This window comes from Lutjanus erythropterus, chromosome 23 (assembly GCF_056507025.1).
Source record: "Lutjanus erythropterus isolate fLutEry1 chromosome 23, fLutEry1.hap2, whole genome shotgun sequence".
In the NCBI taxonomy this organism is placed as follows: domain Eukaryota; kingdom Metazoa; phylum Chordata; class Actinopteri; order Lutjaniformes; family Lutjanidae; genus Lutjanus; species Lutjanus erythropterus.
Genome location: NC_139339.1, coordinates 16,188,829 through 16,205,939, shown reverse-complemented (window position 1 = coordinate 16,205,939; position 17,111 = coordinate 16,188,829). Strand labels below are relative to the sequence as shown.

Genomic DNA, 17,111 nt, shown 5'->3' with positions numbered 1-17,111 from the left:
CACACAAACATACAGCAGTAAATACATAAAAACAAATCCTGAACAACAGACATCAATCAACAAGAAATCATAAGGAAATGGGTAAAGTCCTTTAATGCTATAAATATAAAGAATTATTAACTCGGACTTTCTCATAAATACACCTCTTCTCACTGTCAGTCAACAGTCTCCTCAGTAAATCACACACACTTTAAGAGATCCATTCCAAGCTGAAGAATGGAGAGCTTCACACTGATGATAGCTGTGTGTTTGCTTGCTGGTCTGTCTGGATGTCAGGCTGGAGATGAGGGCAGTCAGACCCACATCACCGAGGTGACACGTGAAGACCTGGTAGACACCAGGGTAGAGAATGATGCTCTCCAGAATTTAAACCAAGACCTAGAAACGCCGGACGTTCTGACAACAAACTCAACAGCAACCCACCCGAGCTGTAAACCATCCGTCTACACCGTGCTGAAGGAGCTGGGGGCTCTGGAAGAAAGGCTTACAGCTACAGTTAAAGCCCTGGAGGAAACAAACAAAAAGCTGGAAGCCAGTGAGAAGAAGCTGGCTGCACTTAACAGCAAAGTGACTGAACTCAGTACAGTGGATCAAGGTAATAAAATATACTATATGGTTATGCAGAGCTATCTGTCTCTATTCTTTTTAGAGTATCTCCACACTTCTAAAGAGTTGGTGCATTGTGTAAAATGTAAATAATCACAACGATTTACAAAAACTTTTAGACATATTCAATTGAATTCGGTGCAAAGACAAAATATTTATTGTTCAAATTGACTGACTTTACTTTACTTTACAATTTGATGGCTGCAACATGTTCCAAAAAAGATGATTGAAGATTGAAATTTTTAAACAGGAACAAAATTCAGAACAATGATGAAGCCAACTCTACTCTGGTTTTTATTTCACAGGAAAGCCTCGGGTTGCATTTTCTGCCTCATTACCAGTAGATGGCACCATCGGTCCTGTAAATGTATTTTACCCTCTGGCGTACAAACACGTTACGTACAACATTGGAAGACATTACAACCCAAACACAGGTCAGTAGTTCAGTATAACCTTTTATTTTTAACTTGTGTAATTGTGTAATCTGTTTTGCAGTAATAGTTACATTTCTATTGTTGTTGCCTGATGCAGGTTATTTTACAGCACCAGTGAAAGGAGTCTATTATTTCACCTTCACTTCCTTCTGCTGGGAAGCAAAAACTGGAGGCTGTGGTTGCACTTTGTACCACAATGGAAACAGGATAGTGTCATGGTATGATTATACTCGAACTCACCCCTCCACTGGAACTAACAGCGCTGTCTTGCAGCTACAAGTTGGAGATACTGTCAGTGTTCAACTTTGGCATAATCAGAGGATCAGTGATAATGGAAATAAGTACTCCTCGTTCAGTGGATTTTTGCTCTTCCCTGTGTGAAGTTTCTGAAAATATTATTTCAGACAGATCAAACGAATACTGTTTCAAAATGTGATGTGACTTTTGGTAGTAAACAATTTATTTTCTGTCTAAAATTTGATCTTTTTTTTCTCACTTCTTTCTTACTTAACTGATTTATGTTGGAGCACATTGGGAGCAATAATAAAAATTGTATTTGAAAAAAGAAGTCTTTTCTTTTTACAAATGGAAAATATGTCACGTTGAAATGTGTATATTCTGCACGTCTTATGATGATTTATTAATCATATAGTTTCACCATTTTTACACAGGAATCATTTACAAATCATTTTATTTTAGCTCTATCAAGAAAGATGTCTCCCTCTGAAATTATTAATAAAGGTGTATCAGTTTATTGTGACATTGACTCTATTTTCTCTTGACACAAACACAATGAAAATTAATGGCAGTGTTACAAAAACACAAAGGCTTCAAAAACTTCTGCTCCAATATTCTTTTGCACCATTCAAAGAAAATCATTTAATAATCTCCAAAATACCTTCACTTTGGATTCTTGTTATAAAACCTTCATTGTACAGTCAAAGGGATTCTTCACTTTTCAACTGAGCTTTTGCTGAGCCCCCCAGCTTTCCTTTCTCACACTGCATATATGAGTTTACAGTGAAAACGGTGGAAAATTAATCATCAAAATTGGGAGTAATTTTTGAACACGGCATCTTTGACTCCACAGAAAAATGCACAAAAGCCGCCTCTCATTTCCGGCTGATGATAGTAATGCTTGAATCAGCTGAGAGGTCTGTCTCCAGCGAATGTTTCCATCTGACATGAAAGATAACAAGAAGCCTATAAAAAGCTCTGAAATACATTTACTTACTTAACAGCTCCATACTAAAAGGTTGAGTCTTAAGCTATTTTACACCCCTAAAACCCCCAAGACAAAGATAAATACAAAGTAGTGTGGTGCCCTAGTTAACGGTTGTTAATCTATGATCGGACAGTTGCTATTTGGAGGAGAACCTTAGCGAAGGGTCAGTTGACAATAAAAGCAATAGATATTTTTAGCCATATATTCTCTTAGGTAAGTCTGGTATCATAATTGCACTTCTCAAAAAACGTGTGACCTTTTTTGTAATAAATTACTATAAAATTACTATGGCACACATGGTTTCAGCTCTGGGTTTTTAAGGTAAATAAAGCTTATTCTACTTTTCAATTTTCATTTGTGTCATATTTGACATAATACAGTATCCATTACCATTTCACAAGTATATATGAATAATACCCATAACTGAGAGACAGCTATTAAAACCTATACTGAAGTCACAGTGCTTATAACTGGTAAATTCACCTGCTGTACTATGGCCCTAATGCTTGCAATCAAACAGCAAAATTATTTTTTAAACAACTGAATCAGTTCAAAGACTATTAATCAATAATACAGAGTAAATGAGAATAATTTTTGAAAAACAATCTTTGCCAAATGCAAGTTATCGCCACGTAATTACAGTTAGATTATGCTAAAGAAACATTTTCCTGTATTGCACCTACTTCTTTCAGCTTTTAAAGATATGAAATATAATTTCAGGAGAGCATAAGATTTAAATAAGTGAGAACAAAAAAAACTAACTTCAGGGAGTGTTTCTATGGTACAGGTTTGTCATACAGTAATCTTGTCTACTTGTCACCTCATTTGTTTGTGTTTATTATAATGTGCTTCAATGTTGCTGAAAAATTAACACTGCTGACAAAAGCAATTTCAACATTTTTTAACATTAATTGACAGGAGAATTTTGTAGAATTTCACGAGCGCGCAGCACTGAACCATGACTTTTCAGTTTTGCTCAGCTGAAGGTGATGAGGTATTCAGGGTAGGCCTGGTCATCATGGAAGATCACAAACATGCTGGGCTGCTGCTGGTTGTCCACCACACTGTCGAAGCAGTCGGTGGGGTCTGAGCCTCGAGGAGGGGGGGCTTTCATGGTGGACTTGCCGACTGTGTAACGGCCAGTCACGACACGAGCAACATACAGCCTCTTTAGGCCTGATGCGTCTGGTGGAGAATATCCACCGGCTGAATACACTGCATTGACGGCAAAGTAAACTCCCTTCCCATATACAGCAGCTGGGAGAGAAATGAAAAGGCACATATCAATTAAAAGGAACTGTTCAACAGTTTGGTAAATTTGCATGGTTGCTTTCTTGCCAAGTGGTAAACAACAAGCTTGACGCCACTCGTGAAGCTACAGCCAGGAGTCGATTAGCTAAGCTTTGCTTAGCCTGGCCCAGAGACAGTTAAATAACCCCCGTAAAACCACAAAGTGTTGTCTCTCCAACTGCTTTTTGTGTGGATCAAATAAACAAGATGAAAGATGTCTCTTAAGGTTTTATGGTGCTGGTGGCGTCATACCATACAGACATGAGAATGGCATCAATACTCTCATTTAAGGTTTGGCAAGAAAGCAAAGAAGTGTATTTACTAAAATGTCACTTAAAACATACTGAGGGTGGGGAGAATCTTTTCAAGTAAAAACATGCATATTTACATCAATCAATATTCTTTTAAATTCTTAAGTCATAAATTAGTGAGAAAAAACTGAAATTCTCTGACATTAAAGTTACAAATTTATGAAAGAAAACTGGGAAAAAACTGGGATATTCCTGCATGTTTTCATTGTTGCTGAGTTCCTAATGCACAAAAGCTATCACCTCATTCAAATCAGCTATTTATACACAATAATATATACAGCTTTTTTTCTCACAATTTCATAATTTAAGAATTTTTTTTCTCAAAATATGACCCCCACCTCCCAGCTCCTTAGTTTATTTTTCTTTATCTATAATGGCCCTAATATAATGTTATAGCATTCAGTCTCAGGCCACTCAGAATTTAATTTACACTCAACATCAATACAAACACAACACTTTTGTTTTTTGCTCCCATATTTCATGAGTTTCATGTGACTTCCTCTAAACAGTAGCAGAGAAGGACGTGCCATGACTTTGCTAATAAATGTGTTTAAAGATACAACTGCACATTTGCACCTGTGCAATAATCCTGTTGTTTAATCAGCATCTCAATGCCACACCTGTGGCATTGGTGGATGGACGGTGCAGACGTAGCGCTCACTAACGTGGATTTTAACAAATTTGTGAGCAAAATTTGAGAGAAATAAACCTTAGGTGTGCATAGAAGATGTTTTTGACAATTTTACTTAAGCTCATGAAAAACAGGTACAACAAAAGTGTTGCATTTATATTTTTGGTGAGTGCACTTTGGATTTTCAAGGGATTAAATATAACAACACGTGATAACGTTCCTTACCATGTGTTCCTGCATAGCTCCTGTCAAATCTGTCCTTTTCAATGCAGTTGCATGAATTCGCTGAGGTCCCGTGGTAGAGAATCATCTCTCTGAGTTCTGCTGAACCATTCTTGGCGAGTATACGCTGCCGACACACAGCGTAGGCATGCCACAGGTAGAGGTTTTGCACACGCTCAATCTGAGAACAGAAAAAAAAAAAATCAGTATTAAGCATTAAAAACCCACAATGAGACTGAGAGATTGTGTTTTTGTGTTTGCATACTCACTTTGCGTATGGTGTAATTAGCTGTTTTGAGGAAACCCTGGGCTACAGTCTGGTACTCTTGTGTGTTGGGTTGCAGCTCGACCTTTTTAAAGAGTTCGTCTTGCATAGGTTCCCAATGTGCTGGCAACTCTAAGCCTAAAGTAGAAAAAAAGGATGGTTTTAACATAAGTTGTTATGTATAAAGAAAAGTGGAAGTGCATGCAAACTACAAAATGTGACATACTTATTTCAGACTCTCTCCTTTTTACTTTGTACGTGATGCCTGTTATCCAGTCTGTGGCTTCTTCTGCCCTCAGGTTTACTTTCACCATCATGCCGTGTGGCGCCATCATATCTACAGACACGTCATTCTTCATGTGAGCCTCCTCCAGCAAGTAGTTGTCACGCAGGCTCAGCTCCTGCCAGGCTCCATTTACATCCTGAATCGACCACTGGACATCAAGAGCCGTCATTGCTTCTTTTTTATCTTGGAGGTCTTCGGAAAGCGATTCCTGGATTGCTCTGTTTACGAGCTCCATGACGCTCAAAACATCTTCTCTTAAGCCTTTCAGGATATAGATTTCTCCCCCTGATCCTGGCCGATCTCTGGCTCCTCTTCCCGCTCTGCTGCTGTTCGCACCATCAGAACTTTGGCGTCTCCTGTACTCAAGGCTTAATTCTAAGACTTGGACTTTGGCCTGCACTGCCTCCAGCTCCATCGCATCCATCTTGGAAAAATCGTGCACATCCACCTCTCTCTCTTCTAGCTGCTTCTGCAGAATCCCCTCCAAATCCCTCTTGATGGTCCTCATGACGTCTCGACTGCAGCCGATCACACTTATCACAGCTGGCGGTGGCTTTAAGGAGATGAAGGTTCTGCCTTGAGGTGCTGAAGTTGTGAAGGTCCTTGAATACTTCTCTTGCCACTTCTTGAGCTTTTGTTTAGCTTTTTCTAAAAAAAGAAGAGGAAGAGGTTTGAATGCAAACCTTAAATGAATGAATGAATGAATGAATGAATGAATGAAAACAAACCTCTCAGGCTGAGGTGGCGAGAGGCTGTTTGTCCAAAGCGGTTCTCCAACTCCGATCTGCAAAAATGTATTACAGGACAGGAAACTATTACTATTATTATTAATATTATACTGTGCAATCACCCTGTGCAGTTCGATCTATTTATACTGTGCACTTCTCCTGTAAAATTCCTGCTTGTATGTTGTGTACCACTCTCATTATCAATTTCTACTTTTGTAAAATGTGTGCAGTTATCCATATATGTGTATGAGAGAAAGGTGTATATACCTTATATTCAATTCAAACCTTTATTTAAACTCCTCATGAAGTTACCCTCCTAAACAATGATGTAGACAAGATAAAATACAGACAAGGCACAGATAAGAATTATAAAACTTTAAAGCTTTAACAGTCACACATTGTAGCAGGGTTGTTTTCATGGTTTTAAATCGTCCCTAAGATAGCAGACTGTTAATTTTTAACTTGGCCATTCCAAGACCTTCAGTACATTTGTACAGTGTCTTAATTATTTGCATTTATCATGTTTTCTGCCTCTACCTTTGACCTTTGAGCTGCAGTAACAAGTGAATATCTTATCTTGAAGTTTCAAACAAGTTAGTCTGACTGGTCAGACAATACAGTCCACGCCAGAATGATTTCTCAAAACTTGTGTTGCTTGTTGCTGTGTGAGTGAGATTTATATCTGACCTGAAAGCCTGGAAGACCGGCCGCTGCAGTATGACAATGCGGATGAGTGAGAGGGACTTTGGTTTCAAGTCTGTAATAGCTGAAGTCATGCCATCCAGCATGGCTTTACACGCTTTGACAGAGTCCATACCAGCCACACCTGATGGGATATTAAGACAGTGGTTATCAATCCAGTGGTTATGAACCTATTTACATTGCAGCAGTGACTGGCTGTGTGATGACCTCAAGTGCCATTATTTGTAATGTGTCACATTTCTAATTTAGCATTTTAGATAATACTCCACAGTTAATACTAGCCTACTACTACAGGCCAGAAAAAAATGATCTATTGACTGATGGATCTATTAGAAAATTCTGCTTGAGCGAGTTGGAGTTTTAGTATTAAATTCTTACTTTTCTTAGTCATTGAAGTGACTAGGACATGTTGGCTACAAAGCAAAAACAAAGCAAAAACACATAACACCGTCATGAACACGCAGGCACATAGAAGCAGTACAAACCAGTATTGATTGCTGGGAAGGCCACTGACTGGTAGCCTTTGCTCTCACACTCCTTCAGTATCTTTACGCAATTTTTCCGAATGATCTGAGGGTCACCCATAAAACTTGCATGAATGATTTCCCTGCAGCCAAGCAGCCCGGCTCCCGTGGTGCACATGCGGTCGGCTGGAATTCCCACTGACGAAAAAAACATAAAAGCAGATGAAAATCACAGAATAACATATACTGCTTTGGCTACATTTAACACACTTGTGGACCGGTTGCAGCGCAAATGTGCCGCAAAACGTATAGTTTTACTGGCTACACCTGCAGTGCATTTACAGTGTAGGGTTGTGTGAGTTACAGGCAAAACAAGACAGTGAGCCTTCATTTTGGGATTGTGTCTTCATGGTTTGGTCTGAGCACAATGCTGTCAAACTGAACACTTTAGAGGATAATGAATGCAGGCAGGCTGATCACCAGGAAGTAAACGTTAGGTCAATAAGCTCTGATTGCTAATCTTTTCAAAATTCTGCCATTCAAAATCTGCCATCATCTGTAGATCAGTATCCAGGCCAATGATGGTATTCTTAATGGTATTTTAGAGTTCATTTCCTGGAAAACAATTTTAAAATATGGCAATGACTCATCCTGCACTCGGAGGCTGATATTAAATTTGCTTCCAATAAATTGCTTTCTTTCTTATGACGCAGCTAAAACAGATTCACTGTACAAAAACACAACTTTATAAATACTTTCACTAATTTGGGTGAAACTAGATCATTTTCATTTTATGGTGAAAATATTTTTTGGTTTTCCCTCCACAGGTCTTGCTTATTTAATTGCAGACTTTCCTGATAAACCGGTAACTTTATCTTAATTGTTGCTAAAGCAGCTGACAATAGCTGTTAATCAATCAATATCCGTGACAAGTTCCTCATTATTTTTACAGTACATGCGTAACATGCATCAGTAATAACCACTCTGCTAGCTATTTCATGAGAACTTTAAAGACTTACCTTGTGCTAACTGTGCTTGGACAGCAGCCCCTGCTGCAGTCACAATGGCTTTGGACACACCTGTGGAGTTTGTGAACACAGTTAAAGTCACTATAGAATCTAACCAAAGTTAAAATAGTGTACAAAAACCTCAAAAATTACACCAGGCTAAGGTTCTGTGGTCCTACATATGAGTATTTAAAGTCAATCAAAACATTACAAAATGCATCAAATCATACCAGATTGGCTGTTGGAGAAGTCAGTTGTATTGATAATGACATCAGTTCTCTCATGAATGATGTCACCACAGACCATCTGAAGCTTGACTCCACCCAGCATGGCAGTGACCTCATCATTAGTTAGCGAGACGTGGCGGTAGAAGGAAGCTAAAGTTGTACCAATACAAGAGAAAACGTAATTATGGTTCAATATTTTCAAATAAATCTGCATTAATATAGTTATATTTACACTGCATCAAAGTGGGACACATTTTTTTTAAAAATCACAAAAATTGTCTGTTTCAAATGTTTTCCGGACAGCCACAACCCAAACAAGCACTACACCCTAGTAACCCTTATAAGCAGGAATATGGTGGTGGCTGAGTTTGGGAGCCTCTTTGATGTTTTTTGGCCCTCTTGTGGCCTTAAAATGATTATAGCAGCCATAGAGAGTGATGAAACAAGTAGTCTATCAGAGTCTTGCTCAACCTGAAATTACGAAGAAAAATTTCACATTCACCTTGGTCTGGGTTAGCATCGTTTGTGAATCCTCTGAGATGCACAGTTTCCTGAGCAGATTGGAAGGCCTGTAGTAACAAAATTAAGAATTTAAGTCCAGTTCCACATGCAAAACGAAAAAACTATGAGATCTGGTGGTTATTTGTTTATTTTTTTGCAGAAAGCAATTTTGACAGTGTTTTTAAAATACTGGTAATCTCAATGTAGAGCAAAATTCTTCAGATTTGTATTGTATTGCATAAAAATGTACATAACAGGTTAAAAAGGGGCATAGCCTATGAAAACTGAGCCTGGACAGACTTCAGTCAATTCTGTATACCCTATTTTGTAATAAGGCACTGCTACTACATTTTTATTACCTTGCTAGATTCTTTGTCACTGGGGTGGATTACAATACGGACCAGGAAAGATGTTCTGCTGGTTCGACTCTGTTCAAATACTCGGACCTCCTCCAGTACAATCTTGGATACCACGCTGTGAGGAAAACACAACACAGCACCCGTCCCAAGCATGGTGAAGGCAACTGAGCTAAAACCTCTGTTCTCACAGGAAGCCAGTATTTTTTTGATGCCCTGTCTCAGGATCTGGAAGATTCAAAGATTGTCAAGGTTACTACACAGCTTAGTATTTAGGGGAGTGGGGAAAAAGAAAACAGACAAAAACATTTCACCTGTGTTGCGACTCCATTTTGATTATTATCCCAGCGCATGAGGTTGAGGAAAAACACTCCTTTACACTGAAGTGCCGGCAAGCCCTCCACCAGGACTGTGTCACCAGGCAGTGTTGCTCCTCCTGCTTTCCTATGAAACTCTGCAGTCAGCTGAGGTCCAACCATGTTGGACAAAACATTTCCAACACGGGTAGAAAGAGGATCATGGCCAGCGATAGGACATACCACAGAATCCACCTAGGAGAAAACAATGTAATTTCACCCCAGTTAGACTTTATGTAGGGCCAATTTAATGTTTTTTAACCCGTTTGATATTAAGCCAACCAGACCAGACAGGTGATACCATCTTTTACCACTAGGTGTTGTACGTGACTCAGCTGCTCCATAGTGGAACGTGATGATAGCCCGTGAATTAGAATGGCCCTTTAAGTCAGTAAGTATTCACGTGTTCCTGTGTTTTTAGATTTGCTGTTTTGTGTTCCAAAATGCAAATGTGGCAAAATGCTAATGAGATGCCATTTATATTTCTTGAGGCCAGCTGTGTTTCGTATATGTGATTATGAGTATAGCCCCTTCAATCTGAAAAAAAATATAACGATCATGAGTGTCTTATTTCTTAACTTTAATACAAGCCTTGTTTAAAACAAATTCTGGTATAGTTGGTTAGTGTAAAATTAAAATGGTTTAGGTTTGTACACCAGATTGGACTGGTAAAACTGCAAACTGAAACAACCTTAATCCTGTTGTTAAAAGTAGATTCTGGTCTTGATGCAAACAGACGTCTGTACGCAGCAACTATGGTAGATTAGCCTCTGAAACATCCAGAATCAATTGGCAAAATATATATTAATGCAGCTTCAGCAAAGTTTCTCACCTGCTGGGATTCGAGGGTTCCCTGAATGATCTCGACATGGACACCATCTCCAGGAGCCCCAGCAGTGGCTCCTCCTGCAGCAGCAGCACCCATCTGGAACCCCATGTCTCCTGTAGTCATCCCTTGGAGAAGCCGATTACCTGCTTCCTGCATGGCCCTCACCACCTCTGGTCTGTTATCAATCAGGATGATTCTTCTCAGACTTCGCCCTCCCTGACTGCCAAACTTCTTAACAGCAGTTACAATAGCCTCAGAGCACACAGGAACAGGAACACCAAACACACCTGAGCTGATACAGGGCATGGCTATGGACTTAAACTCCATTAATTCTGCTAAATCTAGAGCAGTCTGAACAGTTTTTTCCAATAACACTCTCTCCCTGCCACGTACTTTTCCACTCACAGGCCCAACAGCATGCAGCAGTGCCTTGCAGTTAAGGTTCCCTCCTGTGGTCACTACCACGTCACCTGTAGGAATTTTTCCAGTCTGCTTTACCAGAGCACGGCTCTCTTTCTGCACCTGAGGGCCACCTGCTTTACTCAGTGCAGCAGCAACACCTCCACCATGGTCAAGATCTTCATTGGCAGCATTCACCAGGGCATCAGCCTGCTGTTTGGTGATGTCACCCTGACACACCAGCACCTGGAGCCCATCACGAAAGCTGTAGCTAGCAACTGTTGTGTTTACATCACTCAGTCTTGCACCGGATGCCAAATTCTGTGTAGTAGCATCATGTTGAACCTGTATGAGACACTTCTGAGAATGAGCAACACTTACAATGTCCTCTCTTCCAGAAGGACTTACGAAATACCTTACAGCGCCAGGCAGGTCAATGGTGATTCTGTCCTGAACAAGAGAGTCTAAAAATGGCCCAATCCTGTTCCTGACCTCAGTCACTTTGCTTGATGGCCCTTCCAGCAGCACCATGGGCCCAGAGGAAGATGTTACAGGATGGAAGGTAACCCCTGAATAATCAATACCATGCAGCTGCAGCAATTCTGGTAAGAGTTGTATTAACTCTGGGAAAGGCAGAAGGACTTTACCTTCTATGCTTGACTGGTCCAAAATAAACTGTGTGACATCTTCATTCAGCTCTTCAACCTCTTTGGTGTGGCCCAGTAAGCAGACTGTGTTGTCTGAGCCGAACACAACCTGAGCCCTGTATTGCCCTTGGTTCAGCTCATTTGTCTTGGACTCGAGCTTTTCCCGAAGTTCGGGAGGCACAGTAGAGCAGATAGGAAGATTAATTTTGACTTCCTTGAATTTTTGTTGCAGTTTTTTTTCTGTGTCATCCAGTTTATCAGCAGAGAGGGCGAATAAATGTAGTTCTGTGTCTCGTAACTCTACCTCCACCTTGTCACCAACCCCTAAAAAGTCACTTAGCACCACTGGGCCTCCATAAGCCTTCCTTAAGAAGACCAAAAAATGTGGGCTCATGTCAGAAACTTTCCTATCAAAAACCACATTTTCCTTATCAGAGATCCAGTCTCGAGCCTTCAGAATCTCCTCCACAGAACCTTCCAAAACTAACTGACCAGCATCTCCCTGCCTGACTTTTACACCTGGAAAATCTTGTCCCAAACCACATTCAATCTCTTTCCAGAGTAGACGGAGCTTGGCTTTGCCCAGTCGATGAATAGTGGTTTGCTTCTCACTCAAACGGGACCCTTGTTTAACATCAATCAACCTTGCCTTTACCTGAGAATGTTCTCCAACAACAACAGCCACACCAACCTCACTGTACACCTTCACCTCATCTGTGGTCTGACGAGCGCTGCAGGACTGAAGCAAAGCCTTAATTTTGTGCGAGTCCAACTCATAGTGGCAGAGGTAGCCATCAAGGAGCTTGTCTACCTTGGCTTTCCAATTTCTAATTTCTACAGCATCAAGTTGAGCTAAACTTCTGACTAAAATCCTGCCTTTCTCTGGGCAAAGCTGGGCAGAGCAGGCCAGAGAGGTGAGGTTATCCTCCAGTTCCTTCCAAGCCTTGGGACATTCCTTTAAGTAGCGAAGGAGGTATGGATCGGGTTGTAATTCATATTCTCCACCACTTGGTGGCGGTGTTGAGGCAGGGATGGTCTGTGGGCTCTGTTGTTGGAAAGATACAAATATCAATTCAGATGTTCAGTACATGAAAACAGTTTAAGAGACTTATTAATATTCAATTTTAAACAAATCGTAAACTGTAAAAAATCAGAATGAATGGTAAGTATTGTGTTTTACTCTCAATAATTTTGTCTCATTTAAGTTATCTTGTAATAATGATCAAACTGTATTTTTTTTAGGACCAACTGAAACAATTGGACATTGTTTTTTTTCTTTTCACCTGTTGTGTGCAACATTAACAGATAAAGTGAGACACTATTTCAGGAGACTTTCCACACTGACCTGAGATGGATATGAGTCCAGTTTTGGGCTGACTGACGCGCTTGTAGGTCCTGGGTTGTCTTGCACAGTGAGCACCAAAGGACCACCTGCAAACTCCAGCACATGTTCAGATTTCTGCAGGACTCTTTCCTGAGCTGAGATAGAAAAAGGGGACACTGCTTATTAGAACTTTTCTCTTTCAGAATTAGTCCATTTTGTTGCCTCTCTATCCCCAACCCTGTTTCCCTGCCTCATTTCAGTGAAATGAAGTGTGTAAAAAGTTGAATTCTCTTCTGACTGTGTGCCAGACAAATATGTGCACAGTGTTTTGTGCTGAAAACATTCTTATCAGTGGTCTTACTGTAGATTAGTCTGTTTTTTCAATGGATTAATCAAAGGGATGGATTATACATGGCCATTTTATGTACAAGGATCCATGGCAGGTTGTGTATGGGGAACCATATTTTGTATAGTGAGCTGAAATGTCTGTGTAGGAGAGGGTTAAATGGACCCATTGCACCCGTACTAAAAATGACGTCAGGGATGCAAATCATTACAAAGTAACACAAAACTACTAGAATAAGGTGCAAAACCACTAAAAAGACCACACAAAATGAGCAAAATGCAAAATGCAAAATGAGCACACAGGGATGCAAAATAACTACAAAAACCTGGGTGTCATGCCTGGTCATATTTCATCCTTGTTTTCAACCAGTGTGCAGTTCAGTTATGTCACTGCCACACCCTCTTCGATGAAGTGCAGTCAAGTGGTGCTGTGATTAACTGGAACGAAAGATAGGCCCTTGATGTTGATTTAGTTTTAAGCTCGGTAAAGTTGGAAAGATATTCACAGATTCGGACTTCCGGTATCAATAACTCATTAGTGATACGTTGTCAAAACATAAACAAGGCCTCTTTCCCATCGTTGTAAGGTAGACAATGTGCTACAAGCCCAGTTTTATCAAAAGTAGCTGTCTTTCAAGCTGCAGAAATAATATTGGTGTCTATGAGCAGCCGGCTGTGAGACGAGTGGATAGGGACCGTCTGCAAATTGCAGAACCGCTACAGCAGCGAAGAGAAACACTACACAGATATTCAATAACATTTTTTCATAATTTTAAGAATTTTTATTAATAATAAAATTTAATAACTTCTCTTTTATGCACTGTAGTGTCACCAAAATCACTGCAGCCATCAATTGGATGCTGCTTATCATACTACAACTCTTGATTTGATATTAAAAACATTTTTTCATAATTTTAGGAATTTTTATTAATAATAAAATTTAATTACTTCTCTTTTATGTACTGTAGTGCCACCAAAATCACTGCAGCCATCAACTGGATGCTGCTGATCATACTACAACTCTTGGTTTGATATTTTTTTTAAAAATCGTAATTTTATGTTTTTTTTATTAATAATAAAATTTAATAACTTCTCTTTTATGTACTGTAGTGCCAGCAGGGACCAGCATCCAGTTGATGGCTGCAGTTATTTTGGTGGCACTACAGTACATAAAAGAAAAGTTATTACATTTTATTATTAATAAAATTTCTTAAAATTCTGAAAAACTGCTTTTAATATCAAACCAAGAGTTGTAGTATGATAAGCAGCATCCAGTTGATGGCTGCAGTGATTTTGGTGACACTACAGTGCATAAAAGAGAAGTTATTACATTTTATTATTAATAAAAATTCTTAAAATTATGAAAAACTGCTTTTAATATCAAACCAAGAGTTGTAGTATGATCAGCAGCATCCAGTTGATGGCTGCAGTGATTTTGGTGACACTACAGTGCATAAAAGAGAAGTTATTAAATTTTATTATTAATAAAAATTCTTAAAATTATGAAAAACTGCTTTTAATATCAAACCAAGAGTTGTAGTATGATCAGCAGCATCCAGTTGATGGCTGCAGTGATTTTGGTGACACTACAGTGCATAAAAGAGAAGTTATTAAATTGTATTATTAATAAAAAATCCATAAAATTATGATTTTTTAAAAAAATATCAAACCAAGAGTTGTAGTATGATCAGCAGCATCCAGTTGATGGCTGCAGTGATTTTGGTGACACTACAGTGCATAAAAGAGAAGTTATTAAATTTTTATTATTAATAAAAATTCTTAAAATTCTGAAAAACTGCTTTTAATATCAAACCAAGAGTTGTAGTATGATCAGCAGCATCCAGTTGATGGCTGCAGTGATTTTGGTGACACTACAGTGCATAAAAGAGAAATTATTAAATTTTATTATTAATAAAAATTCTTAAAATTATGAAAAAATGTTTTTAATATCAAACCAAGTGTTGTAGTATGATAAGTAGGGGGCAGTTGATGGCTGCAGTGATTTTGGTGACACTACAGTGCATAAAAGAGAAGTTATTAAATTCTATTATTAATAAAAAATCCATAAAATTGTGTTTTTTTAAAAAAATATCAAACCAAGTGTTGTAGTATGATCAGCAGCATCCAGTTGATGGCTGCAGTGATTTTGGTGACACTACAGTGCATAAAAGAGAAGTTATTAAATTTTATTATTAATAAAAATTCTTAAAATTATGAAAAACTGCTTTTAATATCAAACCAAGAGTTGTAGTATGATCAGCAGCATCCAGTTGATGGCTGCAGTGATTTTGGTGGCACTACAGTACATAAAAGAGAAGTTATTAAATTTTATTATTAATAAAAAATCCATAAAATTATGATTTTTTAAAAAAATATCAAACCAAGAGTTGTAGTATGATAAGCAGCATCCAGTTGATGGCTGCAGTGATTTTGGTGGCACTACAGTACATAAAAGAGAAGTTATTACATTTTATTATTAATAAAAATTCTTAAAATTATGAAAAAATGTTTTTAATATCAAATCAAGAGTTGTAGTATGATAAGCAGCATCCAGTTGATGGCTGCAGTGATTTTGGTGACACTACAGTGCATAAAAGAGAAGTTATTGAATATCTGTGTAGTGTTTCTCTTTGCTGCTGTAGCGGTTTTGCAATTTGCAGACGGTCCCTATCCACTCGTCTCACAGCCGGCTGCTCATAGACACCAATGTTGTTTCTGCAGCTTGAAGGATAGCTACTTTTGATAAAACTGGGCTTGTAGCACATTGTCTACCTTACAACGATGGGAAAGAGGCCTTGTTTATGTTTTGACAACGTATCACTATTGATGCCGGAAGTCCGAATCTGTGAATATCTTTCCAACTTTACCGTTCCTTAGTTTTATAATGTTTCTTACAACAGACTGTAATGAGACTTGTGATTATGACATGCACTTGTGTTACTAGAACAAAACGATATGTTGTGCAGAACTTATTTTGAATTTACAAACTAAGAGAATATAACTTACGACACATCAAATGTGCGGTGTCTAAGATTCATCTTGTACTGTTTGAGGAGCGGTCTGAACTCAGTGTGAAAGTGAAACCAAAATGATGCGTCTCTAAATTTAGGATTAGCTTGATATTTGATGTATAATTTGTGAAATGTAACATCAGCAGTCGAACAATTTGGATGTGGGTCTGCATGAAGTAAAAAACTGGTCGTTTTCAAATACATATAATCGAATGAGATCAACTTGTTTACAGATCAGCTGGCATACTTTCACTTTCACCTGCAAAAGACATTTTTTACCAAACACTTTAAGAAATCAACAAGCAAACGACAGATAACGGACATAATAATAATAATAATAATAATAATAATAATAATAATAATAATGTCTTACCATCTCGCTTCCTGAAAGCGATGCTGTAAACTTTATCACGTATGTTTGTCACTGAGCTGCATTCTCCTCCTCCTGATTTCCGGCGTATATTGAAGTAGTTTTCTATCTTTTTCTTTAGCTCTGCGTTCAAAGTGGCACACTCGAAGAAAACGGGATACTGGTAAGTATCATCCATGGTGTAAACTCCTGGCAAAATAGGTGAGAGCGAGCTGCACACCAGTGAAACCGGTTCGAGCAGCAGTATTTTGCGAAGTGCCGTCTGTAGGCAATCCTCCTCTGTAAGACGTCACCAAAAAAAAAAAAAAAAAAAAAAAAAAAGAAAAGAAAAATTACTTCCGTGATTTCAAGACTTCCGATTTTGATTTAGCAAAGTCAAACGGAAACTGGCGATCTGAAACGGAGCCTGTTTATCAGTGGTGGGACGCACATTTTGCTCTAAATACTATTAATTTCAAGGTAGGCATAATGACTGGAGCATTTCCACTTTCTGTTACTTTCTAGGCTCTTTGGGTTAAGTTACAGATAAGTTTTAAATAACAAGCAAATCCAATATAGATTAAACCATTAGGTCT

At 38.6% G+C, this 17,111-nt stretch overlaps 2 protein-coding genes across 2 annotated transcripts; one reads left to right on the top strand and one right to left on the bottom strand.

The window, feature by feature from the left end:
* The first annotated feature begins 193 nt into the window (after positions 1-193).
* LOC146305893 (complement C1q-like protein 2) lies at positions 194-1,868 on the top strand. Its single transcript, XM_084712402.1, has 3 exons — positions 194-595; positions 912-1,040; positions 1,138-1,868. Exons 1-3 carry the CDS (start codon positions 217-219, stop codon positions 1,419-1,421), a joined length of 792 nt encoding a protein of 263 aa, XP_084568528.1. The 5' UTR covers positions 194-216; the 3' UTR covers positions 1,422-1,868.
* Positions 1,869-2,623: 755 nt separating this feature from the next.
* Positions 2,624-16,729, bottom strand: LOC146305892 (protein mono-ADP-ribosyltransferase PARP14-like). Its single transcript, XM_084712553.1, has 15 exons — positions 16,540-16,729; positions 12,832-12,965; positions 10,444-12,531; positions 9,570-9,806; positions 9,259-9,483; positions 8,901-8,967; positions 8,402-8,548; positions 8,184-8,243; positions 7,186-7,362; positions 6,686-6,824; positions 5,999-6,054; positions 5,211-5,918; positions 4,989-5,122; positions 4,723-4,900; positions 2,624-3,522 (listed from the first exon to the last, which is right to left on the bottom strand). The coding sequence occupies exons 1-15, from the start codon at positions 16,712-16,714 to the stop codon at positions 3,242-3,244; spliced, it is 4,806 nt and encodes a 1,601-aa protein (XP_084568679.1). The 5' UTR covers positions 16,715-16,729; the 3' UTR covers positions 2,624-3,241.
* Positions 16,730-17,111: the final 382 nt, after the last annotated feature.